Genomic DNA, 19,369 nt, shown 5'->3' on the forward strand with positions numbered 1-19,369 from the left:
GATTAAAACTATCATACGACACAGACCAGAAGAAATCAAGGAAATTTTATCCATATTATGATTATGTTGCTGGAAATTATGTTAACATATGGGCAACTACTAGATGAGAATGTGGAAAAAAGAAAACAATTCTGCTAATTTTTTCTCTTAATTTTAATTTCTATTGTAATATGTATATATGAGATAAATGTTTTTCTCAAGATAAAGAGAAAAGGAAATAAATAGGCCTGAATCATTAGTAGAGGCAACACTAAGACATTTTAATGCAGATTTGGCAGTACTAGCAGGCCTGTGAAAACATCATCAGTGTATAAGCTGAGGTTGGTTCCCAGGAGAGCAGACTTTAGTTGTAAGAGGAACCAAGTGAAACTGCATCTAGCCAGTAGCCATATATGTGTATTTTGTGTCTCCTTTTACATTTCAAGGAATGCAGTCTGTGACTATTCTCAGAGGCCATGACTATTCATTCAACTCCCATCAGTTCCACCTCCCCTATCATGAATATGTCTGTCATGAGCCAATTGAAACTAGTTTTATTAGCTTCAGTTGAAGATGATGAAATTATTAATTAAGGAACCATCTCTATTTATTCCTAGAATGGAAACATTGTTGAGAATATTAAAGTGCAGACCCTGCTTCCCTAATTCTATTTCTAAATAATTTGCATTTCAGTATAAAGTCTTAATCATTTCAGTAACAAATTTGTTCCATGATGGACCCATCCTTCTGGCTCATAGAGTTCTGTCTCTCTTTTATTCTCTCTGCTATGGCTTTGGTTATGGGGCAGGAGGTGTATGTTATGTATATAGAGAGATTATCATTGTGTTAGAATATTGATTACTCTTTGCCTCTCCTTTCTGGCTTATTCCTATATACTATACTACACTCCTGGCTTATTACCACTTCTGGGTGTCTCAGAATTCTTCAGTATTTCCTGAAAGATGCAGGAAAATAAATTTTAGTATATCTGTTAGTAACTCTTGAAAAACAAGGGGTAATGGACCATGTCTTTGCTTTTTTTCAGCCATTAATAGATTCTTATGGTGTAGCTGACACATAAGAAATGCCAATAAGAATAAAAATATGGGGGCACCTACCTAGCTCAGTTGGTAGAACATGCAACTCTTGATCTTGGGTTTGTGAGTTCAAGCCCCATGTTGGGCACAGAGCCTACTTAAAAAAATAAAGGAATAAAAATATGGTGGGATTCAAAAAAGAACTTTTATCATACAAAAATTTACTTTTGGATTATTTCAGATGGAAGCTCCACCACTCTCTCCTTTTCCACATATTAAGCAACAACCAGGCTCACCACGCCGCATTTCCCAGCAGCACTCCATTTATGTTTCCCCACACAAGAATGCATCAGGCCTTACACCAAGGAGTGCTCTGCTATATAAGTTCAATGGCAGCCCTTCTAAGGTAAGGTGTTACAACAATCTATGTACTTGTGTTAAAAATTGGATTTCATATTGCCAGTTAATAATCTTTAATCTTGCTCTTTGTCTGCAAAATTACTAGTAATAAATATGAATTGGGGCATGTGGGTGGCTCAGTCAGTTGAGCTTCTGACTTCGGCAAATGTCATGATCTCATGGTTCATGAGTTCAAGCCCCACATCATCCTCTGTGCTGACAGCTCAGGGCCTGGAGCCTACTTTGGATTCTGTCTCCCTTTCTCTCTGCCCTTCCCCCACTCATGCTATCTCTCTCTCTTTCTCTCAAAAATAAATATTTTTTAATTTTTTTAAAACACGTAAACCCACAGTATTGGTCTTCACTTTTGACTCAGACTGTTCTTTACACTTCATGTCAGCAGGGCTTTATAAAGCATTTCTTTGTAATTAATATAGGGGTTGGATTGCTGCAGTGAATTGAAAAAAAAAGAAAATCCATTCCCTGCCTTGATCTGAATCCACAACCAGGCAGGAAAATAGATGAATAAGAAGGTAGTTTTGTCAGAATATCACAAATACCGTGATAGCAATATACACATGAGGTTTATGGATACTCAGGTCATGATCTCACTGTTCATGAGTTCGAGTTGTGTGTCTCCCTCTCTCTGCTCCTCCCCCACTCACGCTCTGTCTCTTTCTCTCTCAAAAATGAATAAACATTTAAAAAATTTTGGGGCGCCTGGGTGGCTCAGTTGGTTAAGCGTCCGACTTTGGCTCAGGTCACGATCTCGCAGTCCGCGGGTTCGAGCCCCGCGTCGGGCTCTGGGCTGATGGCTCAGAGCCTGGAGCCTGCTTCCGATTCTGTGTTTCCCTCTCTCTCTGCCCCTCCCCCGTTCATGCTGTGTCTGTCTCTGTCTGAAAAATAAATAAAGGTTAAAAAAAAAAAATTAAAAAATAAAATAAAATAAAAAAATAAAAATTTTTTTTTAAATAATATGAACTGTTACTGTGGCAAGTTTCCTGTGATTAAGAGCAGTGTATTCAACTGCTTCAGTAGCTTAATCCATTACTATTGATGTGATACTAGGGAAGTTCACTGCAAGAGTCCAGTGTGTCACCCTGCTTAAATATGATCTTGAGAAGGGACCAGTAAGGCAGGTGGTCAGACACGAGGAATATTGACTTTAAAGAAAAGCTTTTAAAGTGGAAGTTCCTTTGGTGATGGGATAGTGAAAAGTCTAAAAACAGAGGCCTTCTCTTATTTATGCAAACAGTTCTATGGTTATCCTCATCTTAACTCCCGTACAGTGATGAATATGTGACAGTTATATGATTGATGTTTTCAGATACTTGAAAGGCTATCAAGCAAATATGTTTAGTATGTCTCCAGAAGTCAACCTCACTTGAGATAGAATACCTCACAGATTTGCATTTCCTCTTCATAGAAGTCGATTTCCTACAAGGATGTTTAGAAGAGATTCTTAAATGAAATCAAAGATGGGACCAGCTAACTTCTAAGGCAGTGATTTCAAAACCATAGACCAGAATCACCTGGGGGACCTTGTTGAACACGGATCTGTTCAATAGACCTACTGAATCCCAAAGCTCTGCCAGTCAGGTTCTCTAGACAGTTATGATCCACAGCTTTCAGGAGCCACTACTCTAAGGCCTTTCTACTCAATATAGTTTATAGACCTTCAACATCAGCATCACCTGGGAACATATTAAAAATGCAGGATCTTGGGGCACTTGGGTGGCTCAGTCAGTTGAACAACTCTTGATTTCGGCTTAGGTCATGATCCCAGGGTCTTGGGATTGAGCCCCACACCTCAGTACGGAGCACACTCAGTGTGGAGCCTGCTTGAGATTCTCTCCCTCTACCCCCTCCCCTGCTCACACGTGCATGTGCTCGCTCGCTCTCTCTCTCTCTCTCTCTCTCTCTCTTTCTTTCTCTCTCTGTCAAAAAAAAATAAATAAATAAAAAATAAACTTAAAAAATGCTTGATCTCAAGCCTCATGCCAGCCCTGCTGAATCTGAATCTGCATTTTAACAAGATCTGCAGATGATTAGTAAGCACATTAAAGCTTAAAAAGCATTGCTCTAGGAAGAGGATTTCAAATTTCAAGGGAGCTCAGAATCACCTGGAGGGCTTGATTAAACATAGATTGCTGAACTCCATCCCTAGAGTGTCTGATTCAGTAGGTGTTAGGGTGAGGCTTGAGAGTTTGCATTCCTAGTAAGCAACTTGATATTTCTGCATCTGGTCCAGTGTCTTTGAGTACTACTGCTGTAAGGTAAATCCAGTTTTTAAAACCATGAAAAGATTAGATCTAATTGCTCTTATTAGGTTGGCCTAGATTCAAAAGATAATCTCTACCCTAGTGTTCAGCTTTGGGTAGAGTGCAGGAAAAAGCAGTTAGCTTAGTTGTTTGCTTTTTTTCCCCTTTTACTCACACATGTCCTCTATTTTTGCAGAGTTTGAAAGATATCAACAATATGATAAGACAGGGTGAACAGAGAACCAAGAAGCGAGCAATAGCCATCGATGGTGATGCAGAATCACCTGCCAAACGCCTCTGTCAAGAAAATGATGATGTTTTGCTTAAACGACTACAGGATGTTGTCAGTGAGAGAGCAAATCATTAACATCCTTCCTGTTTCTACGCTAAAAGCACTTTCAGGTAGCAGAATGTTGGGGCTCTGTCCCTCAAAACTTTCAGCCCTGTAGATGGAAAGTATCACTGAATTACAAGAAAAATTGCACCAAAATTATGCGCTTTTTTTATGTCCAAAATTAATTGACAGTATATTTGAGTTGGATTGGAAAGCAATATTTCTTTTTTTTTTTTTTTTTTTTTTTTTTTTTAATTTTTTTTTTTTCAACGTTTTTTATTTATTTTTGGGACAGAGAGAGACAGAGCATGAAGGGGGGAGGGGCAGAGAGAGAGGGAGACACAGAATCGGAAACAGGCTCCAGGCTCCGAGCCATCAGCCCAGAGCCTGACGCGGGGCTCGAACTCACGGACCGCGAGATCGTGACCTGGCTGAAGTCGGACGCTTAACCGACTGCGCCACCCAGGCGCCCCATGGATTGGAAAGCAATATTTCAAGTGCCTTTTAAATATTTTAATAGTTAAAGAATTTTTTAAACGTCTCTTTCTTGGGTTAGTTTTAGGATGAAGTAAGGAGATACCTCATAACTTTTTAGCTCACTTTTTTAAAATAAATGTCTCCTTCTATGCTTTGTAATATGAAGGTACATAATCTGTTTTTGGTAAGCACACTTTGAAATATTTCTGTTCTCATTTAATATTGAGCAGGGGGGCACATGGCTGGCTCAGTTGGGAGAACATGTGAGTCTTGATCTCAGGGTTGTGAGTTCAAGCCCCATGTCGGGCATAGAGATTACTCTAAAAAATACATATGTATATTGAATAGGGATTGGTTCCTATAGCACCTGAGCCAAAGGATGATACACCAGCCTGTCTCTGACCCACTATGGCAACTCCACATCCAAGTGCCACTACTATCCTGGGTTGTCTAGCTCCCTTCTCATGGCCTTTCTCTCTTTGAGCATAAGTAGATTCGTACCTGAGCTCCAGCTCCTTGCCTTCCAGACCTAATAAAGGCCCTCTTAGCTGATGTCACAACCTAATAAAAGGGGTACTTGGGTGCAGCTTTCCAAAGAATCAGCTGTTCAATATTCACTTTTTCTAATGTGTTTCCAGAATCTGGAAGGACATGGATAAACCATTCTTAATTAATTTTGAGAAAATGTTATGAAATGTATGTTTTTTAAACTGAAAAACTTATTTTTTTAAATACAAAATGTTTAACTTAACTTATGTCTAACCCTGGCTAATTTGACTTAGTCTAAGATTTGGCTGTAAATTAGTAACTGCTATTGTCAGGAATTTTATTTTTAAATTTTAAGAAGAAAAGTGATTTTGGTCACATTTTACTTTTCTGCAAATTATATCCTCATTTTTTGTGTAGTATCTACACATGTTGTAAACCAAATAATATCAAATGTGTCTTAAGTCCTTGTATATATTTTTATGTAGCTGTAACTATTGTGTCATTTTCATCTTCATTATTATAGAAAACATACATAAACATTTGTACAGTGACTATATAAGAAGCTTTGGACATGTTTTTATTAGTTTTCAAGACTTGATATCAGTGTACATAAAATGGTTAATAAAACATTGGAGTTTTTGAGATACTGAAAAAAACTACATTTGTACTCTTTTCTGTGTGACTAGAAACAATTGTACAGCCATCTAGAACCTAGACCTTTTTAAATATCTGCTTTATATCTTTTAAATACCTTAGTGTAACTTAAAAGTTAATGTTCCTGGTGGTTTTCAGGGGCTAGGAGGAAAATGGGGAGTGACTAACTACTTGAGTACAGGGTTTCTTTTCTTTATTCCTTTTTTTAATATAATTTATTGTAAAATTGTCTAACATATAGTGTATAAAGTGTGCTCTTGGTTTTGGGGGTAGATTTCCACGGTTCATCGCTTACATAACAACACCCAGTGCTCATCCTAACAAGTGCTCTCTGCAATGCCCATCACCCATTTTCCCCTGCCCCCCACCCACCCCCATCAACCCTCAGTTTGTTCTCTGTATTTAAGAGTCTTTTATGGTTTGCCTCCCTCCCTCTTTGTTTGCAACTTTTTTTTCCCCTTCCCTTTCCCCATGGTCTTCTGTTAAGTTTCTCAAGATCCACATATGAGTGAAAACTCATATCTGTCCTTGTCTGACTGACTTATTTCACTCAGCATAATACCTTCCAGTTCCATCCACGTTGCTGCAAATGGCATGATTTCATTCTTTCTCATTGCCAAGTAGTATTCCATTGTATATATAAACCACATCTTCTTTATCCATTCATCAGTTGATGGACATTTAGGCTCTTTCCATAATTTGGCTATTGTTGAAAGTGCTGACTCATAGGGGCACATGTACCCCAATGTTTGTAGCAGGGTTTCTTTTGAGGGGAGGAAAATCATTTTAGAGCTTAATCTAGATGGTGGTTGTATAACATTGTGAATTTACTAAAATACACTTTAAAATGATTATTTTAAAAAAATAAAAATGTAATTTTTAAGTTAGGTGAATTTCACCTCAGTTCAAAAAATGCCTTAGACACATAAAGAAACAGGATTATTTTAACTCCTTGGAATGAATTTGTGGACCAAATTATGTTACTGAATTAAGGAAAGGGTTTATTTCTCTCTTAGTGCCTTCATTCATATTTCTCCAGATGAAACTCACAGCTTAAAGTTCTTTTCTAATTAAGATTTTAATGTTAGATTATATTAATTCAGATTTTTTAAGAAAGTAATAATATTCCTGCTCATTTTTTTTTCTTCTTTTATACTACTTTCACTAAGTCAAAAATGTTACTAGCTGCCTACCATATTCCTGGCCCTTAGCTAGGTGCTAGGGATATAAAACTAAACCAGCCTTAGTTTTCATTCTCAAGATATAATAATTGTAACCCATTACTACAGTTGATCTTTGAACAACGTGGGGGTTAGGGACACTGACATCTCCACACACACACCTCATGCCCTGCCATTAAAGATCCGTGTATAATTTTTGACTCCCCCAAAAACTTAATTATTGACCAGAATTCCACCTTACCAATAACAAATGGTTGATTAACACATACTTTGTATGTTTTATATGTTATATATCGTATTCTTACAATAAGAGAAAAAAAATGTTAAGGAAAATACAGTACTGTTCTGTATTGAAAAAAAATCTGCCTGTTAAGTGGACCTGCACAGTTCAAACCCACGTTGTTCAAGAATCAGCTGTATAATGTAATAAGTATAGTAATAGAGCTCTACACAAAGAGGCATGGTATTAGCACAGAAAAGAGAATGAATTACTCTGCCTGGGCAGGTGTGTGAAGGAAATCTAAAATTACTCTAAAGGGGAAGGAGCTAAGTGGTAATTCAGTCCTTAGGGATGAATAACTGCCATTCAGAGAGCACAACCTGTAGAAAGGCCCAGAGGCATGACTGTACCATAGGTTTGGGAATTACAGGTAGTTTAGTGAGGTTGAAGTATAGTGTGCACAGGCAAAAATACAATCCAAAATAGGGCTAGGAACGTAGGCAGGGGCCTTTCACAGTTGGGTTTTCTAATCTAGGTTAAGCAGCTCAGGCTTGATCATTCCCAGTGGTTCTTAACATTGGCTGCAACTGGGGAGCTTTGAAAAATTCACCAGTGGATGGGTCCCTCCCCTAGAGTTTTTAGTGGGTTTGGGGAACAGCCTAGCATCCAGATTTCTAAATACTTCCTAGGTAAGCACCTAAGGTTGAGTTGAGAATCACTACTGTAGGCCATGGAGAGTCACTAAAGAGATTTTAATTTTAGGTGGATAGTGACAAAATCTGATGTTTATTTTAGAGTAACAATTCCCAAATTTGCCCAAGGATGAGAATTACCTGAGCCACATGATAACAATACAGATTCTTAGGTCCTGCCCTTTACCATGGAATGATCATCTCCAGAAATTTTGTTGAACTGTTAACCTCTGTTCCAAGTGATAGTCACCCCCAAGTAAGTTAGAGACCTGGTAGTGCTTCTCAAATTTAATGTGCATAGGAATCACCAGGGATTGTTGATCCTGGTAAAACTCAGATCCTGATTCAGTAGATCTGAGGTTGGGCCTAATATTCTGCTTTTCTAGCAAGCTCCCTTAACGCCAATGCTGCTAGTCCAAGGACTACACTTTGAATAGCAAGGTTTAGGAATCTGAAGCTGTGGAGAGGCTGGAGGAGAGGATGGTTAGACTGATATGAGACACAAATTTGTAGTTCTTAATTTTGGAGTAATTTTGTCCCTTTAAGGGACATTTGGCAATGATTGGAGGCATTTTTGCATTTTTGGTTATCGCAATTCAGGGGCGAGCATGCACCAGTCCCTGAATTAAGTAAACACCTGTCAAGAAGAGCTGTACACTTTCGGATGCTGGTAGTGGGGACAGAGAGTCACCTGACTGAGCATGTATGGGGTCACAGTCAGGGATGACTTTCCAGGAAGGATTAATGATGATAGATTCCAGGTGGGGTAACTAATATATATGTGAGGTTATTTGGCATCAATGACAGACCCTTAATATGTTAAGAAAATGTTCAGGAGGTTTTTCAGATCCTCAGATCCTACATCTAGGCAATAGTCCCATCAAAATTCCCAATGGTAAGAATCACTGTTGAAGATTTATGAACCATACAGATTCAATAGGATGATGCACAGTTTTGTTAAGCATCCCAGGCTGTTCTTACCATGGAAGTCTGAAGCCAGCAGAAGAGTATAATGGCCAAGAGTATGGAGATCCAGGTTCAAATATCCTCCTTGACGCTGCACTGCCAAACCAAATTGAATGTTACTTCAGTTAGGTCATCATCATCATCATCACTTCGGGAAATAATTAATTATAGAAAATCACATTTATTGTAGAGAAATTAGAAGATACATAAACAAAAGCAAAACAAACTATAGTCCCAGCACTCAGACGTCATCTTTTTAAAGATTTTATTTTTGAGTAATCTGTACACATGACGTGGGGCTTGAACTCATAACTCTGATGAAGAGTCTCACACTCCACCAACAGAACCAACCAGGCACTCCTAAAAATTTGTTAAATTTAAAAAGATGACCTCTTTAATAAAATTGGCCAGAGCTTGTTTTAATAAACAAACGACCTCAAGGGCGCCTGGCTGGCTCAGTTAGTGGAGCATGAGACTCTTGATCTCAGGGTTGTGAGTTCCATCCCCACATCGAGTGTAGAGATTACTTAAAAATAAAATCTTTAGGGGGGCCTGGGTGGTTCAATCGGCTAAGTGTCTGGCTTTGGTTCAGGCCATGATCTTGGGGTTCATGAGTTTGAGCCCCGAATCAGGTATGCTGGAGCCCCAGTTCTGGTGAGCACGAGTCCCTCTTCTCTCTCTCCCCGCCCCCCCTCTCTCAGACCCTAGTCACTTGTGCCCTCGTTCTCTCAAAATAAATAAAATAAAATCTTAAAAAAATGTATTACAATTATTTTTCACATGAAGGAAAATGTGTAAGTCTTAAGTTGTATATGCTACACTGAATTTTTTCCAGCTTTGTTGGGGTATAATTTACATAGAGTAAGATGTACCCATTTTCAGTATACAGTTTGATGAATTTTAATAATAGTATATAGTTGTATAACTACCACCACAATCCATATATAGAATATTTCCAGGGGCACCTGGGTGGCTCAGTTGGTTGAGCGTCCGACTTCGGCTCAGGTCATGATCTCACAGTTCGTGAGTTCAAGCCCCACGTTGGGCTCTGTGCTGACAGCTCAGAGCCTGGAGCCTGCTTCAGATTCTGTGTCTCCCTCTCTGCCCCTTCCCCGTTCATGCTCTGTCTCTCTCTGTCTCTCAAAAATGAATAAACATTAAAAAAAAAAATTTCCATCACGTCAAAACATTCTCTTGTGCCCTCTGATCTTCCCTGCCCTCCCCACATCCTTCCCACCACACACTCTACTCAGTCAACTGTTGACTCTTTTTTCATTATAGTTTTGCCTTTTCTAGACTTTAATATAAAATATATGTATGCACAGTATGTAACCTTTTGTTTATTATTTGTTGTTTTAATTTTTTTTTAGTGTTTATTTATATTTGAAGGAGAGAGAGACAGAGCATGAATGGGGAGAGGCAGAGAGAAAGGGAGGAAGACACAGAATCCAAAGCAGGCTCCAGGCTCCAAACTGCCAGCACAGAGCCCAACATGGGGCTTGAATCCATGAGCCACAAGATCATGACCTGAGCTCAAGTCGGACGCCCAACCAACAGAGCCACCCAGGTGCCCCTTTTTAAAAAAATTTTTTAATGTTTATTTATTTTAAGAGAGAGAGTACACAAGCAGGGGAGGGGCAGGGGGAGAGAGAGGGGGAGGGGGGGGAGAGAGAGGAGAAGGGAGGGAGAGAGAGGGGGAGGGAGGGAGAGAAAGGTAGAGAAAGGACCCCAAGCAGGCTCTGTGGTAGCCTGAACCATGAGATCATGACCTGAGCCAAAATCAAGAGTCGGATGCTTAACCAACTGAGGAACCCAGGCGCCCCAGTATGTAACCTTTTGTATTTGAGTTCTGTCCCTTAGTGTAATGTTTCTGAGATTCATTCATGTTGTATGTGTAGATAATTTCTTTCTATTGCTAAATAACTGCCCATACTATGGATTGTTAACAAAAACAGGCACCTGCGTGGCTCAGTCAGTTAAGCGACTGACCAGCTCAGGTCATGATCTTGCCGTTTCGAGCCCTGCGTCAGGCTCTCTGCTGACAGCTCAGAGCCTGGAGCCGGTTTAGATTCTGTGCCTCCCTCTCTCTCTCTGCCCCTTCCCCACTCATGCTCTTTCTCTCTCAAAAATAAATAAACATTAAAAAAAAACAAAACAGAGGCCCAAAATAGTGTAACTTAGACCAAGTTCCCAAATCAATGCTTAATTAATACATAATCTAATTGCAGTTTCAAGTTCCCCTAGAAATGTAGTCTTAACTGGTCAGTCAGGAATTTTTCAATTCCTGCCAATCAGGCAGGCACCTGGGTCCTCTTTTCCCCTCAAAGTGAAATGAGGTAGTCTGCATGATAAGACACCTTGCTTTTCCCCCTAAAAAACAGCCTTGCCAGGAACACTTCTTTTCTTCTGCTAATAACTTTCTTGCCCCACCATCCTATAAGAACGTTCTCCATTTTGAGGTGCACGTGGGTGGCTCAGTTGGTTAAGCCTCGGGCTCTTGATTTCCGCTCAGGTCACGATCTCACGGTTGGTAGGTTTGAGCCCCGCATCAGGCTCCGTGCCGAATGTGGAGCTTGCTTGGGATTCTCTCTCTTCCTCTCTCTCTGCCACTCCCCTGCTTATGCATGCTCGCTCGCTCTCTCTCAAGAATAAATAAATAAATTTTAAAAAGACAAAAAAACCTTTCCATTCTGTACTACACCATGGAGCACCTCTTTTGCTAGATGGGGTGCTGCCTGATTCATGAATCATTTAATAAATCCAGTTAAATCTTTAAATTTACTTGGTTGATTTTGTTATTTACCAGATTATACATACACCACAATTCATTTATCTATTTGCCAGTTGATGGACATTTGGGTTGTTTCTAGTTTTGTGTTATGAATAATTATGAATATCTGCATTCAAGTCTTTGTACTTATATTTTTATTTCTTTTATTATTTTATGAATTGGATTGCTGGGTCAAATGGCAAATATATGTTTAACTTCATAAGGTAATGACATGTCTTTTTCAGAGTAGACCATTTTGAATTCTCACCAGCAGTGTATAAGTGTTCCATTTGTGGGGTGCCTAACTGGCTTAGTCGGTAGAGTGCAACTCTTGATCTTGGCATTGTGGGTTCAAGCCCCACATACAGTGTAGAGATTACCTAAAAAAGAAAAAAATCTTAAAACAAAAAAAAAGAGTTCCACTTGCTCCACATTCTGGCTACCTCTTGATGTGAATCTTGCTAGACTTTTTTCAATACATATATTTATTATGTATTTTTTTTAGTAAGAAATGGATCATATATCCATTTATATCACATACTATGGCAGATTTATCATTGTAATGTCTAAATTATGCCCCAAGATGATTCTTTTTCTTTTGTTTTTTAAAAGTTTATTTATTTATTTTGAGAGAGAGAGAGAGCACATGCACACATGAGTGGGGGAGGGGCAGAGAGAGAGGGAGAGAGAGAATCCCAAACAGTCTCCCTGCTGTCAGCACAGAGCCCAATGTGGGGCTCAAACTCACAAACTGTGAGATCATGACCTGAGCTGAAATCAAGAGTCTGATTCAACCAACTGAGCCATCCAGACGCTCCGACAATTCTTTCTCCCACTCTCTCTCTCTTTTTTTTTTTTTTTTTTCCTGAGAGAGAGAGAGAGAGACAGAGTGTCCGAGCCCAGGCACCCAAGAAAGGACAGGCAGAGGAAAGAGAGAGAGAATCTTAAGCAGGCTCCACACCCAGCATGGAGCCAGATGTGGGGCTCTGTCCCAGGACCCAGAGGTCATGACCTGAGCCAAAACCAAGAATTGGATGTTTAACTGACTCACTTAGGCTCCCCTTCTGTAACAATTCTAATGGTTATGTTCCAATGTATGGATGTATCATCATTTACCTTATTTTATCATCAAACAAGAAAAGATTAAAAGGGTGTTTGGGAGGTTTTTTGTTTGAATGTGTTTCAAATATTAGAACTGAGGGTTGATGGGGGGTGGGAAGGAGGGGAAAGTGGGTGATGGGCATTGAGGAGGGCACCTGTTGGGATGAGCACTGACTGTTGTATGGAAACCAATTTGACAATACATTTCATATTTTAAAAAATAATAAATAAATATAAAAATAAACATTAAAAAAAGGTTTTTTTTAGGTAAAAAATACATAGCAACAAATGAACAAGCAAAAAAAAAAAAGAACTTGGTATAAATTTTGTTTGGGGAGTCTAATGTTTGCAAAATTAATCAGGCATTATTTGTAACATTATGATACAAGGTTATTGAAATACTAAAGATACTCATCATATAATGGAGTACCACATAGGCTCCCTTCACTTGGGTCTCTGTTCCCATGCCAAAGCACAGCACTTCCTAGACCAACCAGCCTTTCCTGTACTTTTGGTTTCTTTTTTTTTTTCCCCAGAACTTATGATCTACTCGTGTTATCTGAATCTACCACTAGTAATTTAGTAAGTGCATATAGTTGAATATATAAACTTCAAGTGTGTATAAGCTCCATGTAGGTAGTACTTTTTCCCTGTGGTTTCCCCAAAGTGTGGAATGATGCATTAAAGGAAGTATGATATTGACATTTGTTGAATTAATGAAGAAGGAGGCTTAGGGATGCTTTTTATAATAATTATAACTCATATGTATGGAGCATTTTCTATGTGCCAGACTCAATTCTCGTAAAATCCTATAAGAAAACTTTTGTACAAAATTGGAAATTAAAGGCAGTGGCTGGCTGGCTAAGTTGGTAGAGCATGTGACTCTTGATCTCCGGGTTGTGAGTTAAGCCTCATGTTGGAAATAGAGCTTACTTTAAAAAAAAAAAAAAAAAAAAGGGACAGTCCTATTGTTGTGCAATCAATCTTCAGAATTTTTCATCTTGCAAAACCGAAACTATACCCATTAAACAACTTTCCTTTTCTCCTCTCCCTGGTTCCTGGAAACCACGATTCTAATTTCTGTTAGTTAGACTACTCCAGATACCACATTACATATAAGTGGAATTGATGTGGAAATGTTGGCATTCGGAGCAAATGGTCAAGAAAGAATTCTTGAGATGTCTTCAGTGCAAAAAGGTGGTTTTATTGGGGTGCCTGGGTAGCTCAGTCAGTTGAGCACCCAACTCTTGATTTCAGCTCAGGTCATGATACCAAGGTCATGGGATCAAGCCCCACGCCAGGCTCCTTGCTGAATGTAGAGCCTGCTTAAGATTCTCTGTCCCTCCCTTTGCCCCTCTCCCCTGCTCACAATCTCACTTTCTCTTTCTAAAAATAAAAAGGTGGTTTTATTAAAACACGGGTCCAGACTCATTGACAGAAAGAGCTGCACTGGGGTTGTGATGGGTGACTGATTATATATTTTCAAGTTGGGAGAGGGTTAGGGAAAGCACAAGCCTCCAAGGAATTTGGGAAACAGGGTTTCCAGGATCCTGAGGAGGCTAGCTATTGTTCGGAAAAGGTCAATGAAAAATTACTGTGTAGTAAATCCTCAGTCATGAGACCCTTCAGATGTATATCAGTGAGCCATATGCTTGGAGGATGACTGCTAACCTATGTTTGAGGGGTTAGAGATAAAGGAAGTTTCCAAAGAAATTTTTATATGTTTATTATTTTTTTAAGTTTATTTATTTATTTTGAGAGAGACAGTGCGAGTGGGGGAAGGGCAGAGAAAGAGGGAGAGAGAAAGAATCCCAAGTAGGCTCCACACTGTCAGCACAGAGCCCAACGCAGGGCTCGGATTCATGAACCCAGGAGAACATGCATAACCTGAGCTGAAACCTGAGTTGGACGCTTAACCGACTGAGCCGCCCAGGCGCCCCAGAATTTTTATATGTTTAAACTAGACTCACAGGATCCTGGAGGGTCAGGATAATGTTGAGATAAGATTGCCTTTTGCCCTTAGCAAAGTGTCAACACTGAGGGAGCTGAGCTCTCAGAGGAGTTCATTCCGCCTGTTTGAAGGACTTGTCAATGGGCTGTAGGTAGTAAGGAAATTTAACTTTTTCTTTTGCCTTTGTTTCCCACATCATAAAGCATTTGTCTTTTTGTGACATTAACCTAATGTCCTCAAGGTTCATTCATGTTGTAGCATGTCAGAATTTCCTTCTTTTAAGGTTCAGTAGTATTCCACTATAAGTATATACATTTTCTTTATCCGTTCATCTGTCTTTCGACTGCAGCCTAATTTTTAATCTGTATGATATACAATGTCTTTCAGTATTAGTCTTGAGTGACTCAGATTCACGTAAGGATCCCTGTATTCTGGGAAGTCTGTACTCTTAAGTTTCATTTCTTCCTTTGCTCTGGAAAACTGTTTGTTTACATTTGAGAGCACATCCTCACACTCCCAGTTACCACAGAAGGAACTCTGCCTGTTGAAAGATTCCCAGATAACAAAAGTGTTGGGCAGGGGTGGTTGTGGTAATGACCTCCAATGACAATCTTCTCCCTTCACTCAATTTTCTTCTAAACCCTCTCTCCCAGTTGCCTCCTGCAAACCCCAAATGCCTCACCTTTACTGTGTCTTCCCTAAACTTCCCACTTTGGAAGCCTTAGCACCAGCTTCCACCAACACCCTGAAGATTCAGTGCCCCCTTCGCTACTTTCCCAAGGAAAAGGGTCTTTTCACCAAGGTACACTGCTGTCCTCCTCAGAATCTGGTGCCAGTTCCCCCCCAGTACTCAGAGAGGACTGGGTAAGGGAAAGTTCACTTTCCTGCAGCTGCTTCACTTTTTTTTTTTATTTTTTTTATTCAAGTAAGCTGTATGGGGGTGCCTGGGTGGCTCAGTCGGCTAAAGCGTCTGACTTCAGCTCAGGTCATGATCTCACAGTTTGTGGGTTCAAGCCCCGCATCGGGCTCTGTGCTGGCAGCTCAGAGCCTGGAGGCTGCTTCAGATTCTGTCTCCCTCTCTCTCTGCCCCTCCCCCACTCATACTCTGTCTCTCAAAAATAAATAAATGTAAAAACAAAACAATTTTTTAATAAAAAATATAATAAAGTAAGCTGTATGCCCATGCCCAAGGTGGGGCTGCAAGTCACCACCCTGAGATCAAGAGTGGAATTCTCCACCGACTGAGCCAGCCAGGCGCCTCTCTGGCAACCACTTCAAATGTATGTGGTACTTCTCTTTCCTAGGGATAGAGGCTTTTCTCAGTCCTGTAAAAAGTGAATAAGAGCATCTTAAACACTATGGTTATTGGTCCACTTTAACTCACAATATAGGTAAGTTCAGTATGCTTGTTATGCATGTGTAACTCCAATCTCACCCAAGTTACAGGTTTTAAGTCCCACCTTTATAGAAATCCTGAAACCCTTATCCTTGTTGATAATAGAGACACCCACCCTCCAGAACAAGTCCCAAGAATACAAATGCCCAGAGAAGAGCCCAACATGGGGCTGGATCTCAGGAAATGTGAGATCACGACCTGAGCTGAAATCAAAGAGTTGGACCCTTAACTGAGTGAGCCACCCAGGCACCCCAAGGGTGAGTTTTTAAGTGAGAAGGATCACAATGTAAACAAGATATTTAACTTGGGGAAGGAATGTAAAAAAAAATGAACAAAGCCTTCCTTAATACTTGAATCATTATGTGTTTTGTTACTAATGACAGCACCCTTAAGAGTAGAGAAATAGACAAATACATGTGACTTTATTTTTTTTTATGTTTATTTATTTTTGAGAGAGAGAGAGAGCGCTAGTTGGGGAGGGGCAGAGAGAGAGGGAGACACAGAATCTGAAGCAGGCTCCAGGCTCTGAGCTGTCAGCACAGAGCCCGACACAGGGCTCAAACCCACAAACTGTGAGATCATAACCTGAGCCAAAGTCAGATGCTTCACCGACTGAGCCATCCAGGCGCCGCCATGTGACTTTATTTTGCATAATAACCAAGAAGCCTGGGACCCAAAGATTGGCAACCACAAAGTCAAAATGTCCAACCTTAGGCCATCAACTCAGGAGTGGACATAGTACAAACATGTTGGTCATATGTATTAGTCTGCTAGGACTGCCGTAACAAAATACCACAGACAGTGGCTTAAATATAACAGAAGTTTAGTTTCTCACTCTTCTGGAGGCTGAAAGTCCAAGATCGAGGTGCCAGCACAGTTGGTTTCTGGTAAGACCTCTCTTCCTGGCTTCTAGACAGCCATGTTCTTGCTGTGTCCTCACGTGGTCTTTCCGTTGTGTGTGCACAGGGAAGGAGATGTTACCAGAGGGAAACTTGTCCATGTACCTGATGCACAGTAAGCCAATGTCTGAGACACCAGTTTTGAAACAAAGCTTTACTATCAGAAGGGCAGCCCAAAAAGAAGGCAGGGGTTGTTCCCAAAGAAAGCTACCTTAGCTTTGTTGAGCTTTGTTGCTTTGTTGAGCCTAGGAACAGTTCATATATAGGGAAGTAAAGGTAAATACGTGAAAGGATTGAGGCACGGAAACTGAAGGGATTCTATTTTATTTTATTATTTTTTTTTAAGTTTAGGAATGCCTGGGTGGCTCAGGTCACAAAACTTAGATTTGTGAATTCATGCCCCACTTCCAGCTCTGTTCAAAGAACAAAGAAGCTATGTTCCCACTCGAAGGGAAGACAAGAAAGTTAATCATTCTCTAAGTTCATCCTAGGCCCTCAAACACCTGGATCAGGTAACATCCAAAAAGAACCGGATCCCAAACATGTTCCAGGACATTAGCTTCCAGCGAACAAACCTCCATCAACCCTGTCATCAGTAATCCCCACCTTTGGTGATTTATAGGATAACACCTATTGTTCACCTGACACTTACCTTTGATCTGACCCTACCTTGCCTTCCTGAAGGAACACGTACCCTGGACCCCTTTCCAATATAAACCCCTAACCCCAAGCAACAGAGAGACTCACTTTTCCAAGTCTTTCAGACACTGTCTGCTATACTCCCATCACTTACACTATTCAATAAACTGATCTCCTTTCCTCCTGGCTTGGGTATAGAGATTACTTAAAAAATAAAATTTTTCAATATAAAATTAAGTTAAAAAAAAGAATTTTGGCTTGGCTTTGGGATTTGGGGAAAATACTAAAAAAAAAAAAAGAAAGAAAGAAAGAAAGAAGTCTTGAGAAGGCTAGGTTCCACAAAGGGTGGAGAGGAAGTAAAACAGTGATGACAGCTGGCATTGAGAACCAGCAGCACTGGTTGAAGAGGAAGCTGCGGAGAGATAAAAACCACAAGGTTAATGCTGACAGAAATAAAATTGCCCAGCTCAGCTGGGTAGGTGGAAGGTAGCTAGGGAAGGGCTGAGAAAAATTGCTGGAGATATTCAAGGTCATTAAGCAATGGGCTTGAAATTAATTTGAAATTACCTTTTTTTTCTAGTCCTAACTATGGTGAGTGAGAAATCAGAGGCGAGTCTGAGCAGTCATCTCCTTTAATATGACCAGAGCACAGGGCCTATGTCAAGTAGGTAACTGTTCCCAAGTTGTGGAAAGATAGAAGGAACAAGATCACCAGAACTGTAAATAGAGTTAACTCTATTCGGCAAACCAAAAGCACCAAAGTTTGGGAGTCAGCTTAAAATCTCAATTCTGTCACTTACCAGCCATGTGACCTTGAGCGAGTAACCAACCATCTTGCACAAGATCTAGGGCCCCTAGAAAGTAGAGGAAATACTAAATATGGAATTAAATTACACTCTTTAACAAACACAGACAAATAGAAAATTAAAGTTCTCAAAAGCAGCTGCTTTGAACAAACCCAGTCGGTTAAACTTAAAACCCTGCTTATATCACCTTCTACTGCCAAGGAAACCTTGCTGTCAGGGCAGATTTTCCCATAAGTCTAAAAAATACAAGTTTTTAAGCCAGCCATTTCCAACTTGAAATATAAGGCTTTCATTCATGTGCTATATGTTGTCTCTTTCACCCCTTTGTTTTGGTTTCACAAGTCTTGGCAACTCTCTCATCTCATCTCAAATTATTCTGGGGCTTAAGGGCATGTTTTGCTGAGCCTGGCTCTTCTAGGCAGACAGAGGGCAAGTACCCCTCTCTATACTTTTCACCATGGCTCTGTGGGACAAAGGAGCAATTGAAAGTTTTGAGTTAACTGATATAATTCTATGTCAAAATTCCCATTAACAAGCAGGTTAGCAAGTGACTTTGGAGCCAAGCTAGATTGTCTGGGTTTGAATCCAGGCTTCATCACTTACTAGCTGTGTGACCACAGGCAAATTATTTACTTATTTCTCTGTTCCTTAGTTTCTTACACCCTGAGGTGGTTGTGATACATAAATGAATTAATATTTGTAAAACCCTTAGAAAAATGCCTGGCACCACAGTAAAGCTCTAAGTGTATGCTAGTAATATTTTGCTCTCTACCAGACCACTAGTTCATAATGCTTGATGATAATCTGCCTCATACACTCTTTATCCCCTAGATGGGTCTATGGCTGGGTGGATGGAGAGGTGTAATGGCTTTAGTGGTGGTAGCAGTAGTCTTTTTACTAGTTAATTGCATGAACTAGGATTTACAGGGAAGTTTGGTCCTCCCCCCGAGTGACTAAATTGACGGGGGCATGCCTCCCATTTTTACAGGCTGTTACGACCAGGTGGTAAAAGTCCTTGAAGATAAGTTTTAAGTAATGTTGAAAAAGAAACAGGTCCAAAATGAAATCACCCGTGTGAGGCCCCACATCAGCAAACCAAGACTTAGTGTCTAACCTAA

General features: G+C 40.0%; 1 protein-coding gene across 5 annotated transcripts in view; it reads left to right on the forward strand.

Annotated features, from left to right (window-relative positions):
* Window positions 1-10,099, forward strand: part of RBL1 (RB transcriptional corepressor like 1) — a 64,946-nt gene extending 54,847 nt beyond the window's left edge. For 3 of the 5 annotated variants that reach the window (XM_042931023.1, XM_042931025.1, XM_042931026.1), the window contains exons 21-22: window positions 1,258-1,422; window positions 3,873-4,228. In XM_042931023.1, coding sequence (XP_042786957.1) covers window positions 1,258-1,422; window positions 3,873-4,043 — 336 coding nt within the window. In that variant the 3' untranslated portion in view covers window positions 4,044-4,228. Of the gene's footprint in view, window positions 1-1,257; window positions 1,423-3,872; window positions 4,229-10,059 lie in introns of those variants that run through there. The other 2 variants (XM_042931024.1, XM_042931027.1) reach the window with 2 other exon arrangements.
* The last annotated feature ends 9,270 nt before the right edge of the window (window positions 10,100-19,369 follow it).

The sequence above is a fragment of the Panthera leo genome, chromosome A3 (genome assembly GCF_018350215.1).
Source record: "Panthera leo isolate Ple1 chromosome A3, P.leo_Ple1_pat1.1, whole genome shotgun sequence".
NCBI classification, from domain to species: domain Eukaryota; kingdom Metazoa; phylum Chordata; class Mammalia; order Carnivora; family Felidae; genus Panthera; species Panthera leo.